Source organism: Nannobrachium achirus (genome assembly GCF_963921795.1).
Source record: "Nannobrachium achirus genome assembly, chromosome: 22".
In the NCBI taxonomy this organism is placed as follows: Eukaryota; Metazoa; Chordata; class Actinopteri; order Myctophiformes; family Myctophidae; genus Nannobrachium; species Nannobrachium achirus.
Window position 1 is genome coordinate 7,014,658 of NC_137829.1, and position 25,078 is coordinate 7,039,735.

Genomic DNA, 25,078 nt, shown 5'->3' on the forward strand with positions numbered 1-25,078 from the left:
ATATAAGAAATGGGACAGATCCATGTTGATGACATGACTTTAGAGATACTGTGTACCGCTTTGTGTGATTTTAGGGCAAAATCTATAGGAGCAGTGTCCAGAAATTTGTTTTGCAAAAATCGTCCTCATGGTGGCGCTAGAAGAGGGCCATGTGAGAAATCAGGGCTGGAGGTTGTGGTTTGGCAGCCAAGGAGTGTGTGTGCAATGTTTGGCATGGATAGGGGCAACGGTGGCGGAGATAAGAGTGTGCCAAAAGTGTGACGTGATGTGACGGACAGACAGACAGATAGACGGAGGGAGGGACAGCCGTGGAGCTTGTCATAGTAACTTGCGACCTGGCGGTCGCAATCATCGCTAGGCAGATTTTTCATTCCAAACAAGATTTCTAAATGAGTATTTAGATTTGTATTAATGCAAGAACAATGGCTTCCATTATAGCATGCCAACTTTCCAGAAATAGAAAACCTGCAGTTTCTATTAGCTTGGATTCCCCATCATCGATGATGTCGCTGGTAGGCGAGTTCTGAACTGTCCACAGCCCTCCTCTGAGACACAGAGTTAATAGATAGAAATGTTAGGCTACAATATTATCTACAATATTATCATGAGCATTAGTGAAGACCAATTATATGAAGATAGGTTGAAATGCATGGTGAAGTCGTCCTTTAATGGTCCATTCACAGACATAGATGATCTCAAGTCATAGCCAATCATCAAGCCAGTCAGCCAATTAGAAGAGAAGTACAAAACATTTACATATGTTTTAAATCTTAAATTGTCAAAGCTCCCCTTTCAATGCAAAAAAAATGTTTAACAAGTTGATGATGTCCTTACTTACCCACCACCCCATCAGTCCTTTGAACAAATGTAACCAGTAAGGCTCCCTAATCGGGAGATAAGCGACCATAGGTCACTTATCTCCACAAATAGGGCAAAAATGTGTTTTGCCAAAATCTTCCTGATCCATGTTGATGACATGAGTGTAGACATAATGTGTAGTGATTTTCGTGATTTTAGGGCAAAATCTGTAGGAGCAGTGTCCAAAAATTTGTTTTTAAAAATCGGCCTGGAGGTGGCGCTATATGGGAGAGATTCATGTTGATGGGATGAGTGTAGACATACTGTGTACCGATTTGCGTGATTTTAGGGCAAAAATTGTAGGAGCAGTGTCCAAAAATGTGTTTTGCAAGAATCGGCCTCATGGTGGCGCTAGAAGAGGGCCATGTGAGAAATGAGGGGTGGGGTCTCCGCGCCGGCAAGGCGGACGAATAGGTACCGGCCCCGGCTGTCCCGGTCGCTCCTAGCCGAAGTTACGGCATTTTATGTGAGCTGCAGTGTAGGGGGTCCTCCACTGGGGCGCCACCACTTTTGCATCCGTTCTGGAGCACCAGGAGTCGGTGGTCCCCGGGAATTCCCCGTGAGCAGCCCCGTTGGGGTGGTCATTTGGTCAGTTTAGCACATTTGGTCATTTTTTACATCTGGGGGTCCCCCAGGGACCTGGGGGTCCCTGGAGCTCCGGGGGTCCTTGGAGGTTGTAGTTTGGCAGGTAAGGAACGTGTGTGCAAAATTTGGCATGGATGGGGGCAACGGTTGCGGAGATATGAGCAGGGCAAGAGTGTGACGTGTGAGGTGTGACAGACAGACGGAGGGACGGACGGAGTTACTTACACTTTGTGCAGGGTTTGATAGTAAATGCGACCTACGGTCGCAATTATTTCCGTCTCATATTTTCAGACTCATTATCAGTTATTTTACAGGTTACAAGTGATCTTTATTGAGAAAACTAACAAACGTTATACACACAATTGCAAGTCAAAACTTTGCCATAGAAGTTATGGCTCACGTTGCTTTCAATTTCAGTCATTATGAAAGTCACTGTTTAACTGTTAAATGCTAATTAACAGGGACATAGGATCTACTGGGAGATGAAGAAGAAAGAATGGAAAGAGTGGGAGAGAAAGAGCTGAGTGTGATCTCTCCGCCCCACCGACACACGCGTGCGCGCGCACACACACACACACACACACACACACACATGCACGTGTCAATGTGAGAGTGAAGTGAGGCTGTGTGGTTTTTTTCATGGCACATGGTGGTTTTTTGTTTTTCATGGCACACACCACATGTTCACGAGCTCGTGTTGGTTGCTTCCTGTTCTGTTTATTGTTGAACTTCTGCTTAATTTCAGTGTGTATAAAGGGGGGGGGGGGGGGGGCATGTGACAACACAGCCAGTGCTGTGATACAATACAATTGTGACATTAATTTCTGCTTCATAGTTGCTAATAAATTACCGCCAAATCATTCCTGTTATCCTAACTAAACCATAGAGCTAATTCTTATGAGCTTTGGATATCAACTGCTCACATAATAATGTTATGAACATTTAACATTTATTTCTGATTACATGCCTGGACAAACCCTATCACATTTATGTGCAAATTACTTAAGGCCCTTTCCTACTGGGCGCGATATTGCCTGGCGTTGCCAGCCTCTATCACACACTTTGTTTTGGGAAGAGAGTCTGGGATTTCAGGAAGAGTTTTAATTTCTGGGGTTTGCCCCAAACCACTTGCCCCAAGCCTACAGAAACCACGTGCCCCAAGCATAGAACCCTGATTGGCCAACCCTTGAAGCTGTTTGAGGAAATAGAATCTCAATGGATCGGTGCCAGACTAACGATAAAGTTAACTGCCTGACTGATGTTAAAACCTGGATGCAAAACAACTTCCTCAAACTCAACTGCAATAAATCCGAAATCCTCATTGTTGGTCCTGATGCCCTCACCCGCTCCACCATAAATTTCTCCCTCAACATTGACGGATCCACCATCACCCCCTCCAATAAAATCTGCAATCTTGGTGTCATCCTGGATCCCACCCTCTCCTACCAATCCCATGTCAATAACATTACCAAAACAGCCTTTTTCCACCTCCGTAACATTGCCCGCCTCCGTCCCACACTCTCCCAATCTGCTGCAGAGACACTCATCCATGCCTTCATCACATCCAGACTCGACTACTGCAATAGCCTCCTCTACGGTGCCACCTCCAAAGTACTCAATAAACTACAATATGTGCAAAATTCCGCTGCCCGCCTCCTCACCAAAACCCGATCAAGAGACCACATCACCCCAGTTCTCCACGATCTCCATTGGCTACCCATAAAATACAGGATTGATTTCAAAATACTGATCACCACTTACAAGGCCCTCAATAACCAGACTCCCAGCTATCTCTCAGACCTTGTTCAACGCCATGTTCCCTCCCGCAACCTCAGATCTGTAAATGAGAACCTTCTCAAGTTCACCCACAAGGCCAAGAAACGCACCTGGGGTGACAGGGCTTTCTCCGTTGCAGCCCCCACCCTCTGGAACCCACTCCCACCCCATATAAAAGAAGCCCCCACCCTTGCCGTGTTCAAAGCCTCCCTCAAAACCCACCTTTTCAGACTTGCTTTCCCTTCCTAACTTTTCTCTACTCGCCTTTCAGTTTTTATTTTTCTTCCCTGTGTGCCTGCTAATTGCACATCTTAGATTTTATCCTTTTAATCTTTGTCCTAATAAAGTTGTTTTATTTTATTTTGTTTGTAAAGCGACTTTGAGTATCTTGAAAAGCGCTATATAAGTTCGATGTATTATTATTATTATTATTAACGATAAAAAATACCACTTTCAATTGAAGTGGATGGCAGCGTCCACACCACAACGATAAAGCCGTCATAATTGATGTGAACGCTGACATATCGTTATCGTTATCTTTAACGCGTCAGGTGGGAATGAACCTTTATATGTTGTCACTTATATGTTGTCACACAAACTGTTATTATGAGCTATAGTATAGAGCAGATAAACGGCAAACCCTTAAGACTGAATTACTCTTTCTTAAATCACTTAGCTTTATTAGATTAATTTAATATTTTCACATAAAAAAGGGAAAAGAAGAGAAAAGAAAATACAATAAATAACACGATTCACAAATGAGCGGAGAAATACCCCAACCAAAAAATTTAAGGCATTACACCTAATTCACACATTGAAAAACTGACAGCAATGATAGAACCGCATCAAACTTTTTTTTAAATCTATCATTGAATAGTTTTGGAATCAATACTATTTTATAAAATATTGTTTTCCTCAGAAATAGTATGACATTAGGGCCTGGGTATATATACAGCTGTGCTGCCTACAACACCAACAGAACAAGATTATGGACAAATTGTCAAGATCTATATAAAAGTGGGGGTGATTTGAACTGATTTCTCTCATTCACATGCATTCATCACACACAAAAACACATGGGATTTCGTCCTGTTAAATATTCAAAGTTTCTACATCCGTTTATCTTTAAATACAATTCCACTGGCATTATATTTCTTTATGATAAAATCTATAGACTCTCTTTAAAAACATCCAAGTTGAATGGACTCTCTACAAAGGCTTAGAAATAAGTTATCTTCTGGAGGATGAGGTCACACGTTTCACAGGCAAAGTGTGGACTGCCTTGAGCTGGTTCTTATGGGTACACAGTTCAAAATCAAGAAAAAAAGCAACAGCATGGGACTGTCTCACATAACCTCGTGTCACCAGGGTTTCCGCCGTCCCTGTGGAAAGCTTGCTTTTCATTCCGAATTAATTGGTGCATCCGGTCTAGAGCCCGCTTTCCATATCCGATAATTTGCACACACATACTGTACATAAACGCACCGTTTCCATATGCGCTCTATACCCAGACCAGTTCAGCAACCTACAAAGCAAATTGCTCCCAGTCCAGTCTCACGTGAAGAATAATTTACAGGATGGAACCCTGGCTACTAGTCAACAGCGGTTGAAATATCTCACATGAGAATTAGCATGAAGCTTCAATGTACAACATTACACGTACTGAAAAGACTGGGTTATTGTGCTATCATAATAAGGATTTCCTCTTCTCATGGTATTCCGATACAATAAACAGTGAAAGAGTTGTATTACTTATTTTTACTGTTGTATGACTTCAAAACAAGAAACGTCTTTACCATTTTATCATTCAAACCTCATATTCTGTTTCCGCCTTATTTGCACGCTCTCCTGCAACATGGGATTGCAGACTATTCATCTCTATTCTTTTCAGACCCACTTGCCAGAGTGACAGCCTCATAGCAGTGCTCTGCGCCAGGGTCCGGTGAGTGGCCAACGGGAACACAGTCAAAACCTTTTCCTGCTGAGCTCATGCGCTTACGGTTTCGCGCACCAGGCTGATAGAGCTGCATGGCTGGGCGGTCCTGTAGAGAGACAGGAGAACAGAGACATGGGAGAGAGGAGCAACACGCTTTGCCAACACTGACCACAATTCAAGCCATAGTGACAGAGTTACTGCCATAGGCTACAAATTATGACTGTCCACACATTTGAGTACATTATTTTTTCAATGAATACCAGAAGAGTCGCCGGAAAACACACTCGCCTGGGCTGATGGTTTATGCCTTTTGATTGACCGATTGAGGTATTTATTAGAAGTTTTGGATAGGAAAAGGTACAGGTTTCTTGACAGCACAGTTCACTGATACAATGTCAACTAAAAGGAAACTCGGGTAAGGCAAGGCTTATTTGTTATTTTCCATTGAGATCCTTAATATCCTTATATACCTCTGTAAACTATGCCTAAACGGTTAAACCTAACCTTATTCCTAACCTTAACCTCAGTAAAACAGTGCCAAAACCGAACCCTATTCCTAATCTTAACCTCAGAAAGATTATGCTTAATCCTAAAGTTATATCTAACCTTATTCTCAGTAAAATGAATAGAAGAATAAAACTCCTGGCAAGTATGTTTTCCGGCGACTCTACCGATTACCTTTTCAATTTGCTTTGGGCTACTTTGCAATATCTTATAACTCTTGATAGGAGGTAAGATGCAACAAGGCCAAGTTATAATATGTTATTTTCTGAATTGATGCTGGACAGGGATAATCTATAGATCTCATGCAACAATCAGAATTCTGAAAAGGTGATGGGGGTTCATAATATTATAGGCATATACAGTATATATACAGTATATATACAGTATATATATATATATATATATATTATATATATATATATATATATATATATATATATATATATATATAATGAGACTCAACAATAGCAGATACCGCCACCTTCCATCTCATGCTCACCTTCTCGCTCACCTTGTTTCGGAGGCGCTCTTTCCTGCTACCCAGGTCGTCCCTGTCCTCCTTGCCCATTTTGTCCCCACTATCAGGGCAATAGGAGTAGCCATGGTGGTGCCCGTCTTTCTTTGCTCTGTCCTGGCAGTAGCCCTTGCCCCATTTAGTCTCATCTTTTCGACGCATAAACTTGTCAAATTCATAGTGGTGTCGTTGGCGTTTCCTCTCCTCGTCCTTCCGGTGATCCTTGTCTCTCTGTCTGCGGCCATGCTGCTCCCTCTGCTCCTTGTCACTCTCAGGCTGACCTCTAGTGGCCAAGGTGGAGATTGAATAGATAGACCAGACAGTTAACCACTTAGTTATTATGCCCGATTTTCTTGCATTCATTTTTCTTCATCAGTGAGAATTGCCAATACGCGATGTGAGCTTGTAGATCTGCTATTTTCACTATTTTGGAAGATTTTGGAAAAATGTCACATATAATGTCATGCCAAAAATAGGGAGCCAGGGTGAAAGTTGTTAAAACAAACACTACCTCTATTACCGACCAACATAAACAATAGAGCGAACTATACTATGAGACACAGAACCCCGGCAATAGCTAAATATTTCATTTCACGTCCTTACTTGTCCTTAGGTTCCTTTGACTTCATTTGTCCACCAGATTTCTCCCATTTTCCCCTTTCTGTCTCCCCACTGTCGCCTTTGTCCTTTAGTCGGTCTGAGTCTACATCATCATCTCTGTCACTCTTCTTCAGGAGCTAAGGGGATGAGAAAATGCATGATGTAGTATATACTGTACATGTGCTGGATAATGAGTGCACTGTATGTATGCTAATGTAGGTACAAATCCTGAGTGTTAATGTAGCTTGGGGAGTGCCCAATTTATACTTTGAATTTCAAGATAGTGATGCATTGTGTTAGGTAGTTTTAAAATCAAAATTAGGTTGGAAGTCTATTATTGTCAGCAAGTGACACTGTTGTGTGAGTTGGCTTTATGGGTCCATTGTTACACTTTCAGAATTAAATCATCACACGTAGGTATGGAGAGATACCTTGATCTTGATCTCTTTCTCAGACAGTTTCTTCTGCTTCTCAGCCTCCTTGCGTTTGCGTCTTTCCTCCTCTCGTCGCTTCCTCTTCTCTTCTTCCCGTTGCCGTTTCTTCTCTAGCTCCCTCCTTCTCCTCTCCTCTCTCTTCTCCTCTCTTATCCTCTGTGGGGGAAAGATCTGATGACATTACACAAGTACTTTGATATGGACCGTATACCTGTATATTAAAGAAAATGTTTTGAAACTTGCCTGTTTCTCAAGCTTCTTATTCTTGATGTACTCCAACAGAGGCGTGGTTCTTTTGGCTAAAGAAAACGATTACAAACGAGAAAAACAGGGAGAGAAGTAAGACATCATACATTTTGAATGTGGCTGCAGCTGTGCAGGATTACGTCTTTATCTTTGTAAAGTCTCATGGCAACTAATAAGTCATGACACACAATTCTGTTAATGGCTCCCTATATGGACAACTACAGCCGTACCTATGAGTTCTCTTGTCCTGGCCTCTATCTCTCCCAGCAGGGTCTCAGGGTTGGCCATGGATTTCTCCTCATCACAGGAGTAGTTTTCCAAGAACCGCTTATACTCCGGATCTGAGGGGTTAGGATAGGAGCAAAGAATTTCAGACACAAGCCTAATTTATAGTCCTCAGCATGATGGCGTACGTAATTTGCGAAGAAGAACAGATTTTCAACAATGCACTCAAAATAGGGTATTTTCGGCAAGCAGCACTGTTGTGTGATTGAGTAAACACATAAATGTAGCTTAAGCATAGTCAGACAATCACAAATGCGTAAAAGAACAGATCATAATAATTACTACCTTCCTCGATGCTCCCAGTTTTGGCATCTTTCTTTTTCAGCTTCTTTTTGGAGATTTTCTGAAAGGGTGCAAATTCTACCACCGCGGGAAATTCCTGACCTGTGTCAATATTGAAGGAAAAGCCGATTAGATCCTATCTGGCTACTAATCAGATGGTAACTAAGGCACTGCTTTAATCTACATCTATGTCCACCTCGGGGTCCATAAAATACACACATGTTCTATTTGTTTCCCATCATTTGATGTGCCGCTCTTTACCTGCATGGCAACCTCTTCTCTCTCTCTCTCTCTCTCTCTCTCTCTCTCTCTCTCTCTCTCTCTCTCTCTCTCTCTCTCTCTCTCTCTCTCTCTCTCTCTCTCTCTCTCTCTCTCTCTCTCTCTCGTGTGCCAGCATCGGGTTTATATGACATGCACACTGAATGAGTAATCATGTAAAAATGCTTTTGTAAAGGTATAGGACTAAAATCCGATTAATCTGCAAAAGAAGGTGGGTGGGGAAAGAAGTAAGGGTAAATACGAAACGCTACTGGTTGGCAATTGCCATCCCCTGGGACCCCAAATGACGCCCCGGGTTCTGGTATAGAGCCATGTGATTTTAAGAGCATTATTTTAATGTGTTCCTCCATAGTTACCTTTGTTGTCAATGAAGACGTAGCCATCAAAGCGGTCCCTAAACAGAAGGATATCCTCATTGTTTTTGAAGTTGATATATGCTCTGGAGAACAGGTGGGGATATAGACTGCAGAGAGAGAAGGGTGTCAGATTCACATCACAACAATGAACACGTCCATCATCAACACAACGTCAACAGTTTTCATACCTCCATATTTATTCAATTGGGAATATGTTACTGGGTACCGCACTAGGTACTCTGAGAGCAACGCATACAACAACGAGTATGTCATTTTAGTGACACTTGTGAATTACAATACTGTATTGTATGTTAGAGAACTTGTCAAAAACAAATTCATGTGGAATGTTATATTTTTGAACAATACAACAGTAAAACAGTATATCAAAAATATATTTTTTTAATGTTTTCATATTTCCTTGGCCTACTGCCAGTGTGCACAAGTAATTTGTCAATGCAATCTTGCATAATAAAGTAAAGCATACATTCCCAACTTGCATCATTCCCTTGTCTTTTGAGGTAGGTCCTTAAAAGCATTATGCCCTTATAGACATAGCCTACAGTAGAAGTTTATTATTTAGCATTTTATTCTCCCAGTGTGACTGTGGGAGATCTTTGTCTCAAATTTTGGGATGGTTTATTCAACACCCTATACCGTCAATACCTTTGGTCAGCCGGGAAGAACTCAAAGTAATCATAGGAGGGAAGAGGACTGAGTTGCTCCTCTAGTTGGTCCTTTGACAGGTTAGGTGGAAGCCTTCGTATCACCACCTGTGATCATTCAGAACATTTGAAACATTATTGCAGGAAAACCATCTTCCTAGCCCAGTCTAGCTATCTCTACACAGCTAAGTAAGTATGTAATGTTCTCCCGTATTCTACTGGCATATACTATGATAGGATATAGTAACTGTAGTCTTGCACATAATGTCTACATAATGGGGCTGTTAAGTATGACATCATTTTGTAGGCAGAGGAGAATTTCTGCCCCCAGTTTCCGTGAATCTTTTTACTATTTTTACTATTTACACATTTTTGAGCGGTGGTCACAACGCTCCTATACGTGGCCGTGTGTGTGGGTCTGTCTGTCTGTCTGTCTGTCTGTTTGTCTGTCTGTCTGTTTGTCTCCGTGTCCGTAGCCTGCAGTTACCTTTTCTGACCACACATGTTAAGGGAGGGGCGCTGTTGCACACGCACGCACGCACGCACACACACACACACACACACACACACACACACACACACACACACACACACACACACACACACACACACACACACACACACACACACACACACACACCACCACTGCTCAGTTCACACGAGTGTGATTTTCTTCTCTTTGTTGTTGAAAGGAAAGTGTTAGAATTATACTTTAGTCATTATTTTTTGTCTCGGATCTGTTGAAAATAGCGAGGGACAGAAAATGCTCTGGGGGCAGATTCTCCTCTGCCTACAAAATGATGTCACGGCTTAAAAGCCCCATAGGCTATTGTCACTATTTATTATAGTTTTTCCACCTTTTGAATAAATACTTTATTTTTTGTTGGAAAATAAATTGGATTTTTACTTGTGTCGTGACCCATGAAAACTGGTTCGTGACCCACAAATGGGTCCCGACCCAGTGTTTGGGAACATATTAACACTATGTCATATCCTACACTTCAATTCAAGCCACAAATACAGAGATCATTCAGAGGAGGCGAGGTCATGTTTACACAGTCGCACTCGTATAGGCCAGTGGTTCTCAACCAGTGGTCCGGGGACCACTAGTGGTCCTTGAGGGGGTCCCCAGCTAAATGATGGAGATGGTAACCAAATGGACCCTTATAGATCTTTAACTCATAAAATGAAACCAATTAATGTAAAACATCTGCATTACAATACATAATTTATGTATAATAATAAATACATGATCATTTACAATAAGTCTACACAATTAGAAAATGTAGAAGAATTGTTGTTTTGATCAACGTTTGCCTGTCATCTCCCCTATGGTACCAACATCAATACAGCATGGAATTGACAAAATCCTATCCAACGACAACAAAATATTCTAAGTCTTGTGAGCCTGAGAGGTTAAATCTCATCAAATGGTGTTCTGCAGCTCACATGCCGAATAAATAATGGACCTTGATGCGAAAAGGCTTGAAACTGTCCTCTAATGTCGCTGTCCGTGGTGCTGAAACTCTCCCACCTCCATATCGGTTCCAGATATAGAGCGTAAACAATGCGGCCATATCGCAAATGCGGTGTAGCCTCTACATACCTTTGTGAAAATCTCTTTCTTCTCTTCTTTCTGTTTGGAATTGCAGGAGGAATTCCCGTCCTGTTCTCTTGGTGTGTCTCTGAACTGTATTTCAACGACGGGTTGTTTCTCCCTTCCTCCTCCGGTCAAGATCTGGTCCTTTTCAGACCTCATTTCTCTCCATCTCCCTCTCTCGCAGAGCGAATCGCTGTTCCCTCGCGAGAGTTTACGACATAATACCGCGATAGTGGAGAGGTTGCTCGAGGCGGCTTTGTATTATAAGCGTTGTTGTCAAGGTGGAAACCTTGTATGTCAAAAACCGATCGTTTTGTATTCATCATTTTAAAAATGATTTAAAATAATGAAAATAATTGATCTACAAGCACACAACGCCTCCCACAGCAAGGCATTGTGTGCTTGTAGATCTGATATTTTCACTAGTTTTGTGCAACAGTTGTGTATGATGAAGCTTTACGAAAAAAACGTAAATGTGAAACTTGGAGATACGAGGTTTCTGCCCGACAGTGACAATAAGCTTTTATTATCACATATTCCCTGATAATGAACTTTTAAAAGACAGGCTACCTATAAGAATGGACATCGTTTTAATATTCTACAATTTACCGTCAATATGGAATATTGTATATTTGTGCACTATATTTCTTCCATTTAAAATATTATATAACACTTCAATAAACGATTGACAAGTCTTATTCTTCGTAGTTATTTAATCAGCAAACGGCAAACTGCATATCCTACTTGTTGCATATGTAAAGATTACAATTTTACAATTCAGCCCAATGGATTTGACATATAAAAATATTCTGACATTAAAAAACTCAGCATGGCCATAGACGACAAACAAATTTCCTATTTCCACAAACAAATTTTCCACCAACAGTCTTTAGTCACAATCTAGTCCATACAAACAGGCGTAAGTGACAACATTTGCTATAAAGAGAACAGACATTTGGAATTATTCGCAAGATGGGAGTGCAGTTCTGTGTCACCTCTTGCTGCAGCCTGGAGTCACATCAGGAGACATACAAGCTTCAAGATCACTGTCGTCCGTACTGTTGGTTTTGAGACTGGACCTGGGCAAGAGGAACGGACTTGTTGCAGCTGTGCTGCAGCTGCTCAAAGTGCTCCATGCATCAGGGCTAGAGGGCTGGCTCAGGGACCGGCCGTGGACATCTCGGCAAGGAACTACAGAAACAAATAAAGCCACACAATTCATGAAGGATGATTTACAGTGGTGGAAAAAGTACTCAAATGTTTTATTAAATAAGTATAAGTATCAATACTGCTGCAATGTAGAAATACTTTCTTACAAGTAAAAGTCGTGAATAGAAAACGTACTTGAGTAAAAGTACAAAAGTGTTGTTACCAGAATATACTTAAGTACCAAATGTAGAACTCATTATGCAGTATAACCGTCCCTTTTCACAATTGCGAAAATGTTCAAAGTGAAGTCACTGAACACTCACCACTGAGGAAAGTCTGTTTCCCACTGCTCGTCTCCACGCAGAGTCGAGGTGAGGGTCTTTCTGGGGTGGACACAGAACTCATCAGGCTGGGCACAAAGGTAGAACAGGTGTCCAGGTCTCGATGTACCCTCTCCTGGGTGTATGTGACGGCAGACTTAGATGGAGTACAGCCCATCTCACCTGATGCTGCGTCCACTCTCCATTAGGCACACTGCCTGACCAAGGCAAGCTGAAAAGGGGTGGCTGACTTTATAAATATCCAGCCTTTATGACTGCCTGGAAGGACACAGAATGTTTACTGATCTCATTTGACATCAGCCCTCCCCTTAGCTGGACCCTGACACTTCCAAGGGGTGTGTTCTGTTGCTACCTAACACACACGGCATGGCACAGTTTGCAGGGACCCAGTAACCTTACCTACTGAACCAAAGCAACACCACTATCACAGCAAACTTACTAGTACATTAACTGGGAATCCCCATATCTGTCCACAGCCTGCAGTGGACAGAAATGGGCAGCAGTGATGCCGATCTCCTGGGTCGCAGAAGTATTCTTTCTATTGAAAAAATACCATATGGTCACCAAGAATCGCATCATATAAGTATTGTGTTCCAAAAATAAATAAATCAGCCTGGCCATTCTGTCAGGCATGTGACTCAGTGTCGGTTATGATATTGAGTTGCAGTCAATAATATCTGTTTGGAGAAATTTGATTTATTTTCATACTAAATTGGTAGTTTTTCAACATCAAATGATGCTTCATATCCACATGAGTACAATTCAGGCTTTTGCAAATCCCGCCCCATTCTGCCCTGTTACTATGATGGGACATTAACCCTGGGCAAATTGTTTTTATAGTGGCAGTGAATGGGATTTTTTTTTTTCATAGCCTCATTATTGCAATTTAAAGTACCAAAGGAAAAACATCTAGGTGACAAAGGTACAGTAGTTACATTGCAAAACAGGGGGTTTCCCCGAAAATATATGTTTTAATTTGTTTAATCCCAGTGGGACAGAATCACTATTGCAGATTCTTTTATAGTGGAAGTGGATGGGATTTTTTTCCCTTCATAGCCTCATTACAGCTATATAAAGTACCAAAAAAAACACATCTACGTGATATTAATAAAAAGGGAAGAAAAAGGTACAGTAATTACATAGCAAAACAGTAATTTCCCCCCGAAAATATATGTTTTAATTAGTTTAATCCTCTGGATCAGAGAGAGAATAGAAATCGCGCATTGCATCTTGGGTAGGAAGAGGAGAACTATAATCTGTTCTCCTCACATAATAGGCTGGCTTTTCGTAATTCTGCCCATTTAAAATATATGTACCCAAACGTAACAAGTTAGACCATTGATAAGGTCCATGTGAACTAGTCTGTTGAAGCTTATTCATTACAATTCATCCCACTTTCTCCGACTGCAGAACTCCACCCCCGCTTGCAAAAAGTGAATGTATTTTTCTGGTTGGCCAGTCAGGGAGTCTCAGGGACCAATCAGAAGGCTGACAAACGGTGAATTGCTGGGCTCTTGAGGAACAGTTCATACTGTAAATGCCACTACTATACTAATGACTAATGACAAAAGAAATGGACCAAGGGGGGTATGAAACTTCGGTTCCCTATAGTGTCAAGATAAAGGCACTGTTGCCCTAATGTATTATGTACCATCCCGAACACAAAACACAAAGAGGACAGTCTAAAAAGAAAATTCGATGGTTTATTTTATGAATTACCATTCTTTTTTTCACTGGAACGGCTTGCATTCAGCCAGTTCGTTTTAATCAAAGTATAAATCCACAGGTAAGCAACACAAGAAGGTCCTGCCATGGGCAGAAATAGGTGACTACAGTCTGTCAGTTGATGACTTGAGGAGTGCTGCCACATTGTCCTTTCAGTCAAGCATCAGAGGATCACATCTTCCCGTTGTCCCCAAAACCTTAATCCCCAGGTCCAACACTAAACCAAGCCCTCAACCTGATATACGAGACCCATGTTGGCACCCCCCTTTTAAAGTGCATTTTTGAGCAATCTAGAGCAATCTAATGTAAAGCAGACACTGTTTACGTATTCAAACTTTTAAAAGTGTGTTAGTTAGATTCACAATGGCACGTTCTACATCATGTCACTTAACAGCAACACAATAATATAGGATGCACAAGGGGGGGGGGGGAACTCAACAAGTGGCCTCTGGTGGAGGATGAACGCCAAGGTTTTGGTTTTGAACTGGTCCTGTGGGATTTTGGGACGTGCATGCATGCATGCATGCATGCTCTCGCAATCGCAACCTGTCTCAACCACGGTTCTGCCTCCCAAAGAGTCTTGACATTCACGTGCTGGTGTCCGACATGGATGTCTCTAGCATCATGTCACTTTCGTACATGTCGCACTCCAGAGTGAGCGAGCGCCGCAGGGATGGCTCCGATGGCGTCTTGTCCTGATTCAACAGTGGTGTCTCCAGGGCCATGTTGCTGTCGTCCAGTAGGCTCGGTGTCTCCCGCGCGTCGGCAGGCTCAGACGACGTGTTCAGCATTTTAATCAGCGCCGGTCCACTCAGGTTCCCTCGCACCTTGTCTTTGATGTCAGTACCTTGGGGGGAGCAAAGTTATAAAAGGTTATTACAGTGATACATTCTTAAAGGCAATTATTTAAGGGAGGGCTGGGGTGTTTGCAAATCTATAAAGGGTGTGTATGCGTAGAATTTATGCCGAGCAACTGAGAAACATGGTACCAAAAAATAAAAAGGGAATTTGGCATTTGTGCACACTGGTAACGTGAGGACAAGGAAAGATTGTGTAGAAAGAGTCGTCAAACAAAGGTTAGGTGACATTAATGTGTTGAAGAATGTTTTATTCAAATTAAGGTATTCATTCTCAAAATAAATGTTTGGTCTGATGATAGCAAGTATATCATTGTCTTCCATGGTTCCATATTTGTTTTACCGTTGCCTTACCTATATAGGCCTCTGTGTCGCCAATGTACATCTCAATACAATGTCCAAGCATTGTCACGGAAAATGTGTCATCCCTTTTCAATCCAAGAGCCTGTCAGAAAGAATCGAAACAAATCAATCTGAAGCTTAGACAAAACTATCTTGAATTAATTGCGACAGCACATGCTGACTCCTTCTGGACATGTACACTTTTTTTACGGTCTATTTTGCTGCTCTGACATCATGCTCTGACATCACTGTGATGTCGTGGGAACCACACTAACAGAATGGGTTTTCCGCTCTGACAGCACACTCTGGCTTCACTGTAATGTCACACAAACAGAATCTCTTTATGCCCATATATGGAGTTCCCCGATGTCATCAATATTAAGCCCATATCTAACAGGACTTCATATGGGAATGCCCATATATAGAGACCACATCGGCCACATACCACACTAACCATATATGGCCAAGACAGATGGTCAAGACAGCCCATATCTGTGTGGCTGGTTCTACAGACAGGGATCTCCATGTATGGGCATAAAAGGGTATGATGTCAGATGTCATAGACATCATAGGACTTTCACATAACGAATAACTCTCACAGCATATCTCCATATAAAGTACGGTGTTTATTCCACCTTATAAAATGACTATATACCGTATGAAAGTAGTCAATTGCACTCTCAAAATCGCCCATGAGACTGTGCACATATCCTATGGCAGCATAGGTGGAAGCATGCTGGGGGATCAGCACCAGGGCCTGACGATGGTACTCCAAAGCCAGGTCATACTTCCTGCAGGGACAAACACTCGGTCAGATGTATTCCTTGTAATATGAGACCAAAATGATTTAAATCTATATAGAGGTTTTGTATAAAATAGCAAATACTTTTAAAGAGTAAACACAACACATGGGCTTTGAATGGTAAAATAAGAGGACTTGTTCATTTATTACATAAGTGACTCATGCTGAAAAACAAAACCTCATTACGAGCAATGCAGATGAGGTCATTCACATTGTAAGGGCTATTTTGCAATTGCAGTTTTACATAAAGTTCACCCAAACCTTTCAAAACAGCCACTTGTACTGCACACGTTCAGCGAGCCCCTCTTATATTTGCCGAGTGGCTTTGCATAATTCATTAAAGGATCTTTGCACGAATTCTCAACGAGGGCCCTACTTATGCAGAATGACTGTAGCAGAAACACGTCTGTACATCTCTGAATATAGTCTGCGAGAAAAAGCAATGAAATAGACGAGAGTGCATCAGGGGCCATCTTCCCTAAGCATCCACTCAGGATAAATTTAGCCTCCCGTCCGCTAGATTACTATATCAAGAATCCCTGCCAGGCTGCTAACATCACCTCAGGGCCTATAAAAATTCAGAGACGGACCAATGGGACAACAACATCATTTAACCCATTTAGGCCTGAACACATTATGACGCTAATATTTTATGCTTTAAATATAAAAAAATAGCAGATATACAAGCTCACAGCGCGGCACCGAGTGCCGCGCTGCGAGCTTGTAGATCTGCTATTTTTGAAAAATCGTGAAAATTAGAATTTTGACCCGATTCTATAAGTGTCTTTTGAATCCTTCTAAAGTTTTTTTTTGTTTCTATGTCAGCAATCTGGCCAGCCATCGTCAACGAAAAGGTCCTTTTCACTTAACTGGAGCTCAGTTAGTCTGTTCTTGAGAGACTACTATGTCAGTGGTGCTCAAACCTTTTCATGTGAAGGACCCCCAAAATTATATTTATTTGGCCACGGACCCCCATTTTAAAATACCTAGTTCCAGGGACCACCCAGAAGCAAAATTTGAGTTACAAACGTTCGCTTTGAAAATACATATATTCAAAGATTTGCACACATTTTCACGACTTTTTCAAAAATAGCAGATCTACAAGCTCGCAGCGCGGCACTCAGTGCCGCGCTGTGAGCTTGTATATCTGCTATTTTTCACTGGTTAAAGCAGTCAATAAGTCTAGGCCTAAATGGGTTAAAACAAAGGCAGAGAAGCGTGTGTGAGCCATCACGCTATTAGACCCAAACTACACCATTCAGCTCTAGGAGCCAAGAATAGAACATAATGGGCTCTACACTTACTTCAGTTTCCGACAAACATGACCCAGGTTGTTCAGCAGAGGTTCCCATTTGTCTACGGTAACCTGTGAAAACAGAGTAAGGCTCAAAGAAAGCTCACCTTATAGAGACGTGGCCATTTCTTTAGGACACCCTTTATTATTAATGGCCATTTTTCATGTAACGTTTGAATTAAGTACCTACCTCATTCCCTATGGCTTTTATCTTGTCCATTGCATCAAGGAACAACTTCTCAGCCGTCTTCCAGCTGAAAGAGTGGTTGTAGAAAACTTGGATGAGAGTCTTTCAGGACAAGACATTGACCACCAGTCAATTTCCCTATTTCACTCATAGCATGCACTATTCACAGCTTTGGCCATATATAATACATAACATAAATCATCTTACCATTAATTGTATAATTGTATGACTTTTAGTGTTTGTTTACGGTTTGTCCAAAGTTATTAAAACATTACTGAACATACCTTAATAGAGTCAATGTTGTCAATAAGACATGGATGTTTGAATTGTTCGTAATAGTTTCAGCTAGACTTAAAATAAGTTAACTTTGACAAAGAAAAACCTTGCAATTGTATATGTTGTGTTCTTGGATTACCCATCTCAGGCCAGTTTCGAGTCCATACTGTACTGAAATTAATAAAATTCAGTGGCTCCTTTGAAAATCAAACGACCTACAGCATGCTTTAGGAAAATCATCAGCAGTATGTCAAATATACCAAGAGATAGTATATTTGGTGATAGTGTATTTGTTATATATAGATATACACACACACACATACATATAGATAGATATATACGGTAGCCAGATAAGTCGACCTCTTTCAAAGTCGACCCAGACTCGTTTCCCAACGGGTCTGTGGCCTTAAACTAGATGCAGATTAGACTAAAATCAAATCTGTGCTTCTGGGGGTCCCTGGAACAAAAAAGTTTGCAATAGTGGTCCATCCGTGGAACAAACTATTTTGAGATGGGGGTCCACGGCCAAAAATACATTTTGGGGGTCATTTTGGGGGTCCTTAACCACTGATAGGCACATTCTACAAATGTCTTCTAAATCATAACAATTTTCTATTCTACAAATGTCTTCTGAATCATAACAATTTTCTGAAAAAAAACTTATGTGGCCATCAGTGTTTCTCAAACTTTGTCATGTGAAGGACCCCCAGAATGATATGTATTTGGCTACGGACCCCCATCACAAAATATTTTGTTCCAGGGACCCCCAGAAGCAAATATTTGATTTTTGTCTATTCTGCATCTAGCTAAGGCCTCAGACCCGTTGGGAAACGAGTTTGGGGTCGACTTTGAAAGAGGTCGACTTTTCTGGCATTCATATATACACACATATACGTGAATGCTCTCAAGCGGTTGAAAGGTGAAGACACCGGTCCAGGTGGTAAAGAGTGTAGCTACTAGCTAGTGTATTCCTCCACGTGCATGCATTGTGCCCTGCCTGACCTGTGTGTGTGTGTGTGTGTGTGTGTATGTAACTCACTCTCCATTCTGGAAGGCAACCACAGCCACCTCATGCATGACAAAGGGGTCCTCAGGTGCGATGCTAAGTGCCTGGCTGAAGAAGCGTTCTGCCAGCTTGGAGTTGTTAGTCAGACCGTACTCTAGACCAATGTATAACATGGGTAAGTGACACCTGGACAAGAGGGAAGATCCACCAGAGTAGTTAATTCAATCCCCAATAGTATTTATTCATCATTTGTTTATAACACAACAAGCGATACATCTACAAGTCTCAGATCTACATTTCTAGCTTCTCTTAAACCATCAGGAGCATTGGTCCATAATTAGGTCAAAGATTATTTGCATAGCCCTGATGAGGTGCACTAAGAGCAGTTTAAAACATCTGCACATTTGCAATCCCGACATTTGTTCTACTTTACTTTTTGAAGACTACTCTCCTCACTTCCTCTTGAAGTTGCACTACTTTTTAGAGCTGCAGCATTATGCGGTCATGTCTTACAACGGCATGGCTCAGCCCAGTATGTAGTTATAGATTGATCCATTACAGTTTCAACTTAGAAAATGTCAGAAAAGTAGACGTTAAGTACCCACCCTTTCATCAGCTGTGCGGCGGTGAAGTAAGCAGCCATGGCTTGGTCATGTTCACTCTCTACTGCAAATGAATGACCATACGCAATCCACGCTGGCCCGTATGTCCTCTCCAGAGTGGTTGCTTTGCTGCAGTCAACATACAAACCCACCACTTTGTTAATAGTACTGACACTCCATATAAAGTGTAAGGCAGTAGATTTGAAACACAAATTGTTTCCGTTGTTGAGTGTGAATACCTAAGGTATCTCCGTGCATGTTCGTTTTTATGGCCAACCATCAGATAGTAGCATCCGACAGCAAACCAGGACACCTGGGTATTAATGATTTGATTGTGTTACCAAACAGCGAGATGAGGTTACCAAACAGCGAGATGAGGTGTAAACACAGAAAAGAGATACGGAGGTGGTAACTTACGGGGTTGTTGGGATACAAGTCCACAAGCTTGTGTGAAAGGAAAAACAGCTCTGCAAATGAATTGCAAAAACAAAAAAAGATAGTAAACAACAGAAAACCGAAAATGTTTTACCTCATTCAAATATACTGTATATAACGTTGGAGAATAGAATAAAGTAATCAATCACATCCTTGACACAATAAGTCTTCTAATATGCCTGCTTATTTTACCATTTGCTTTGCTGAGCTCCACTAATGTTCCTATGTGTACGGGTAAACAGTTGGCATGGAATGGGTCTTTCACCATCACCCTGGAAGTAAAGAAGAAAGAAATAAAGAATTGGGATTATATTGAATTGCTGGCCTCCAGAGCTGGCACTCACTACACATTTGCCCAGGACCTAAACTAGTGAAAATAGCCCATCTAAAAGCTTGTAGATCGGCTATAGTCACTACTTCTGAAACATTTGTACGCTAATTTATGGTATTCTTAGATTCCTTTTATGTCTTGATGAAAGTACTGAAAAAGCTTTTTTGGCAATGTTTATTGAAAATGTTTAGAAATAATTAAAAACTAATTGTAGGAACCAAAAAATTAATGGACCCATAAAAATTTGTCTGCGACCCACAAATGGGTCCCGACCCAGTGTTTGTGGACCAGTGCTGTACACTGGAAATGTATTTCAGATTTAAATCTGATTACAAAAATGGGACTAAAAGTCTTAATATTACATAGTATACAATGTTCCTGTTCAGTTACTGTATATTAGGCATCTACTACTCACAAAAGAAAAGTAAAAACACCTACATAGACGTAAGTTTGTAGCACATCTTGAAGTCACAGTTGTAATAATGCCTCTCAGCGAGAGAGACAACTACATCCAAGTTGTCCTGGAGTCCATTGACCATCTCTGGCACCACCAAATCACTAGGCTTGTTATACTGCGAACGACAAAGACAGATGGACACAGGTGGGGGGACGGAAATGAGCATGAGACAAAGGAGAGATGAGACAAGGGAATGCAGTAAGTAGGCAGAGAGGACACAGATGAAGAGGGACTGGAACAAAAAGAGGCCACAATCACATTAGCATTTCAATTAATGCTAACTTAAGAAAAATGAACACTGACGATCAGCAACATTGGAGAGCACCCCAGGTTGCCGCAGTTACTTGCCCTCTTGTCAGCCAAATTATGAAAAACGTGGCTGGATATTTGGAAGTTGAACAAGTTAAGAGAATAATGTTAAGTCATTGCTGACAAATCATCACTATATACATACTACTGTGTCTAATATACACCAATAAGACGCATAAGGGCGAAAAGCGATCTGTCTTGGCCATATATGGATGCTGTCGTCTGACGTCATACATACAATCCCTTTTATGCCCATATGGAGATCCCTTTTATGCCCATATATGGCGATCCCTGCTCTGAGTATCTGACATCACTGTGATGTCACCTGTGAAGGCTGTGATGTGTCAGCCTTTTATGCCCATATATGGAGATCCCTGCTCTGAGGATCTGACATCACTGTGATGTATCTGTGATGTGTCAGGGGAACCACAGTGTCAGGCGTTACAGACAGACAGACAGACAGAGATACGGTCAAGCTGTGACGGTTCACATATTTAACTGAGACCTACGGTCGCAAATATTTGTCAGAGATAATATGTAAATCATCAGACTGTACCTTCTTTAACTTATTCTCAAAGAGGAAATGCAGCAACTCCTGCTCTTCCTCAGTACACTGTTGACTCAGAGGAAGTGAATCCAGGAAGTCTTTTTCTAGGGGATCATAAAACAAGACTTTTTAAAATAGGAAAACAAAGAAAGTCACAGACCAGAAGGTTACTGGAATGAGAGGAGTTATTCAATACAGGTGTATTAAAAGAACCCTACAGCTCATGGCCGAGCCTCAGCCTCACCTTCCTGTGCAGTCAACATGTGGTGGGACGTTAAAAGGTCAAAGGCTTCAAAGCAGTACACGTCCAATTTCAAGGCCTCTTTGTAGCTAGACGTGGCCAGGGGCCGGTTGTCCATGGCATCATAGATCTTCCCCCGCAGTAAGCAGATTGAGCTGTTGATCTGTAAGATGACAGCGAGTGGTGAGAGAGGATAAAAGGAATGTCAGGGGTGCAGGTCTATCAAAAATAACAAATAAACCCCATATTCCTCTAGCAGTGCCCTATGTTATCTACCAATCTTTCTGTTGCTGTAAGAGACACATACTTTTATCTCCCAAAGATGGGCTTATGTTATGCAATAAGAAAAATCTGAAATGTAACAATCCATGTTTTGGCTCGAGATTTTACCTCCCAATAGTGTTTGTTTTAAGGATAGTTAACACAAACTGATCAGATCTCAGAGTGAATTTCATGAGTCCATTAGGGTTCTGGCCCATCATTTTGAACCAGTGAAGAGCTCTAATACGGAGCTACAGTATATGTGATTCAGAGGTTGCTGGAACTTACAGAGGAAGCTGACATCTCCCAATCCTTGGCAGATTCTGGTAACCCATTGTCCTCCTTCCCACTCCTATCCAGGTTTAGGGTTAGGACCAGGAGCTTCTTACTGGCTGGCTCCTCCATGTCCAGAATGTCCAAGGCTTGCTGGAACTCTTTGGCAGCATACTAAAGAAAAAGTGAATTCATTTAACGTCTCTGACAACGTTCCAGTACAACCTTAAAGGAGTAGTTCACCCCCAAAATGACTGTTTCTATCGTGGGGATACATTTATTATAAGGAAATTATTGGCTTAGGAAAGCGACAAAAACTAAAAAATATTATTGAACTCAAGTCTCCATGTGGTGAGTAATCGATAGAAAAATGATTATTTTTTTTGGGGTGAACTACTCCTTTAATTCAGCAGGGGATAAAAAAAAACAGGCTATAAACTCAACTTGACTAGTTAATATTTTCATGATGTTACAGTTTTACAAGAGGCCAAAAACTCACGTGACACCTAGCAGCAAGATATTGACACGATCCATACAGCTGTGTGGGAAGGGACAGAGTGTTACCTCAGACTTTACACTGATTGCATTCAGAATACAGTATCAGATTCAGACAGTAAAAGAGAGCACTCAAAACTCACATTCTTCTATTAATACTTCTGACAACTAAGAAAGTAACCGATTTCTGAGCGGTGCCATACTCAACAGTATGGCACCGCCTAGAGTTGAGAGTATTTTAACTCTCAACTCTAGGCTTTGTAAGTTGGGCTGCTGTGCTGCCTCCAAGCTTGGCCACCAAGTGCCTACTGTCTCCTTAGTCCTTACCTTGTCTAGTTTCCGTGAGCGGAGCGCATGGGAGGCTCTGTGGTACTGAGATGTCAGGTAAAGGCACTGGGCTAGCCAATAAATGTCCTGGGGATCCTCTGTATACAAAACCAGAGAGCAGGTTAATCTTTGACATTGACTTTCCTGTGGTGCATCACATCTAGCTCCTTACTACTATAAATACAGTCAAATCTAGGGCTGTCACAATTATTACATAATCGTCTAATCACAATTATTTGACATAATCGCAATTATTTCGTGATAATCATCATAATCGTTTGATGATGAACAATGTTTATTATGTTCAAATATTTAAAATAGCAGATCTACAAGCTCACAACGCATCGCGACACGTAGTGAGCTTGTAGATCGACTATTTCCACTATCAATGTTCTTTTTAAAGTGTAAAGTTGTCAAATATGTCCTTCATTTCTTTGTGTATTTAGGTTATGTGTCCTATCTGCCATGTGCAACTTCAAAGCCTACAAGCCAAACAGAAATGTAATTGGCAACGACAAAAAACAATTAAATCGTTAATCGCAATCATTTGAGTGACAATCGTCATGTAAAATGTCATAATCGTGAAAGCCCTAGTCAAATCCTTGTGAGTTGAGTTTATTATCCAGTTGTAACCGCAAGAGTAAACAAATTATTAAATATAACCAAATTAACCTGTTATGTTGACAAGATTTATAGTGCACAATAATTATTAATGCTTGATTCAGTGTTACTGTAACGCCAAACAGTCAGTTCACTGGTAAAGTAAGCATAACATGTATAGGTTTAAAATGTTACCAAACAATGTTAGTCCCAAACAGAACTGTTTATCAATCACTCACCGTGGGAAAGAGATGCTATCTTGTCGGCCCAAAACAGAGCACTTTGATACTGTTGCTGAAAGCACAGAAACATAAATGATAGGGGTCTTTCAATACCATGTTACGGAATCATATAATTCTATGGATGTGGGTCTAGTTAGCTATAGTGGTTTTCAACCAGTGGTCTGGGGAGCACCAGTGGTCCCCAGCTAAATGATGGAGAGTTGGTAACCAAATATAAAACCCTTAGATCTTTAACTCTTTAGAGTGTAAAATGAAACCAAATGGACCCATTTTACGCTCTCAAAGAGTTAAATTATTGTTAAACATCTGCATTACTTAATTTACAAGTCTACACAATTAGAGAATTTAGAATAGTTGTTATTTTGATCAACGTTTTGCCTGTTACCACATCAATACAGCATACAATTGTGGACAACATCTTATCCAACGACAACAAAATATTCTAAGTTTTGGGTCTGAGAGGCTAAATCTCATCAAATGGTGGTCTGTGGCTCAAATGCCGAATAAATAATGGACCTTGGTATGAAAACGGTTGAGAACCACCGGTCTAGTTAGCTACAAGGTGAGTTAACATAGCTTAGAAAACTAACTGAACGTTAGTAACGTTATAACGCTTATTTGCTAGCACCGGCTAACGTTAGCTACAGAAACTCCGGAAGAAATATATTCTTTGCTTACTTGATCAATGTACTGCCGTACTCGCTTCCGAAGTCTATCGAGATTCATTTTGGTTTTAATATAGTTGTCCCTTTGAATATTAAAAGTGTGCCATTGTTAAACTAAGGTAGAAAAGCAGTCTGGGCTGCTAGCCAGTTAGCAGCGTAGAATCAAACCCGCGGCTTCTCTCTGCAGCGGCTGTTCTGCTCAATTCTGCCGTGAGGAAACTCTAGCCGAATAGAAAAGTTCCGCTCCCACTACACATTTCGTTCAAAGCGCGTATGTAAGACCTTTGTTTACTGATATTAATAACAGTATAATAATTAATTAATAATAATAATAATAATTGTCATTTAGGCTACACACTCTAACTGTAAACATTGATTCTACTAGCCGCAAACAACT

The 25,078-nt window shown here is 41.1% G+C and overlaps 2 protein-coding genes across 2 annotated transcripts; both read right to left on the reverse strand.

Annotated features, from left to right (window-relative positions):
* Positions 1-4,909: 4,909 nt before the first annotated feature.
* On the reverse strand, positions 4,910-11,076 carry upf3a (UPF3A regulator of nonsense mediated mRNA decay; the record flags this gene model as incomplete). Its single annotated transcript, XM_080753226.1, has 10 exons — positions 4,910-5,261; positions 6,159-6,456; positions 6,777-6,910; positions 7,205-7,363; positions 7,451-7,506; positions 7,684-7,794; positions 8,024-8,122; positions 8,656-8,762; positions 9,319-9,425; positions 10,924-11,076. 10 exons carry the CDS (start codon positions 11,074-11,076, stop codon positions 5,088-5,090), a joined length of 1,398 nt encoding a protein of 465 aa, XP_080609352.1. The 3' UTR covers positions 4,910-5,087.
* Positions 11,077-14,196: 3,120 nt separating this feature from the next.
* cdc16 (cell division cycle 16 homolog) lies at positions 14,197-24,837 on the reverse strand. The gene is made up of 18 exons (XM_080753032.1): positions 24,695-24,837; positions 24,014-24,068; positions 23,175-23,272; positions 22,852-22,890; positions 22,368-22,526; positions 21,822-21,981; positions 21,587-21,681; positions 20,703-20,836; positions 20,126-20,205; positions 19,916-19,965; positions 19,738-19,811; positions 19,502-19,627; positions 18,930-19,082; positions 17,618-17,681; positions 17,438-17,499; positions 15,987-16,122; positions 15,344-15,434; positions 14,197-14,979 (listed from the first exon to the last, which is right to left on the reverse strand). The coding sequence occupies exons 1-18, from the start codon at positions 24,740-24,742 to the stop codon at positions 14,720-14,722; spliced, it is 1,884 nt and encodes a 627-aa protein (XP_080609158.1). The 5' UTR covers positions 24,743-24,837; the 3' UTR covers positions 14,197-14,719.
* Between the last annotated feature and the right edge of the window lie 241 nt (positions 24,838-25,078).

Coding starts and splice junctions, on each gene's coding strand:
- cdc16 (XM_080753032.1), bottom strand. CDS start 24,742: ATGAATCTCGATAGACTTCGGAAGCGAGTACGGCAGTACATTGATCAA. Junction 22,527..22,851: donor ATCTTGCTGCTAGGTGTCAC/GTGAGTTTTTGG, acceptor CTTTTTCTTTAG/TATGCTGCCAAAGAGTTCCA. Junction 20,837..21,586: donor TTGAGAATAAGTTAAAGAAG/GTACAGTCTGAT, acceptor TGTCGTTCGCAG/TATAACAAGCCTAGTGATTT.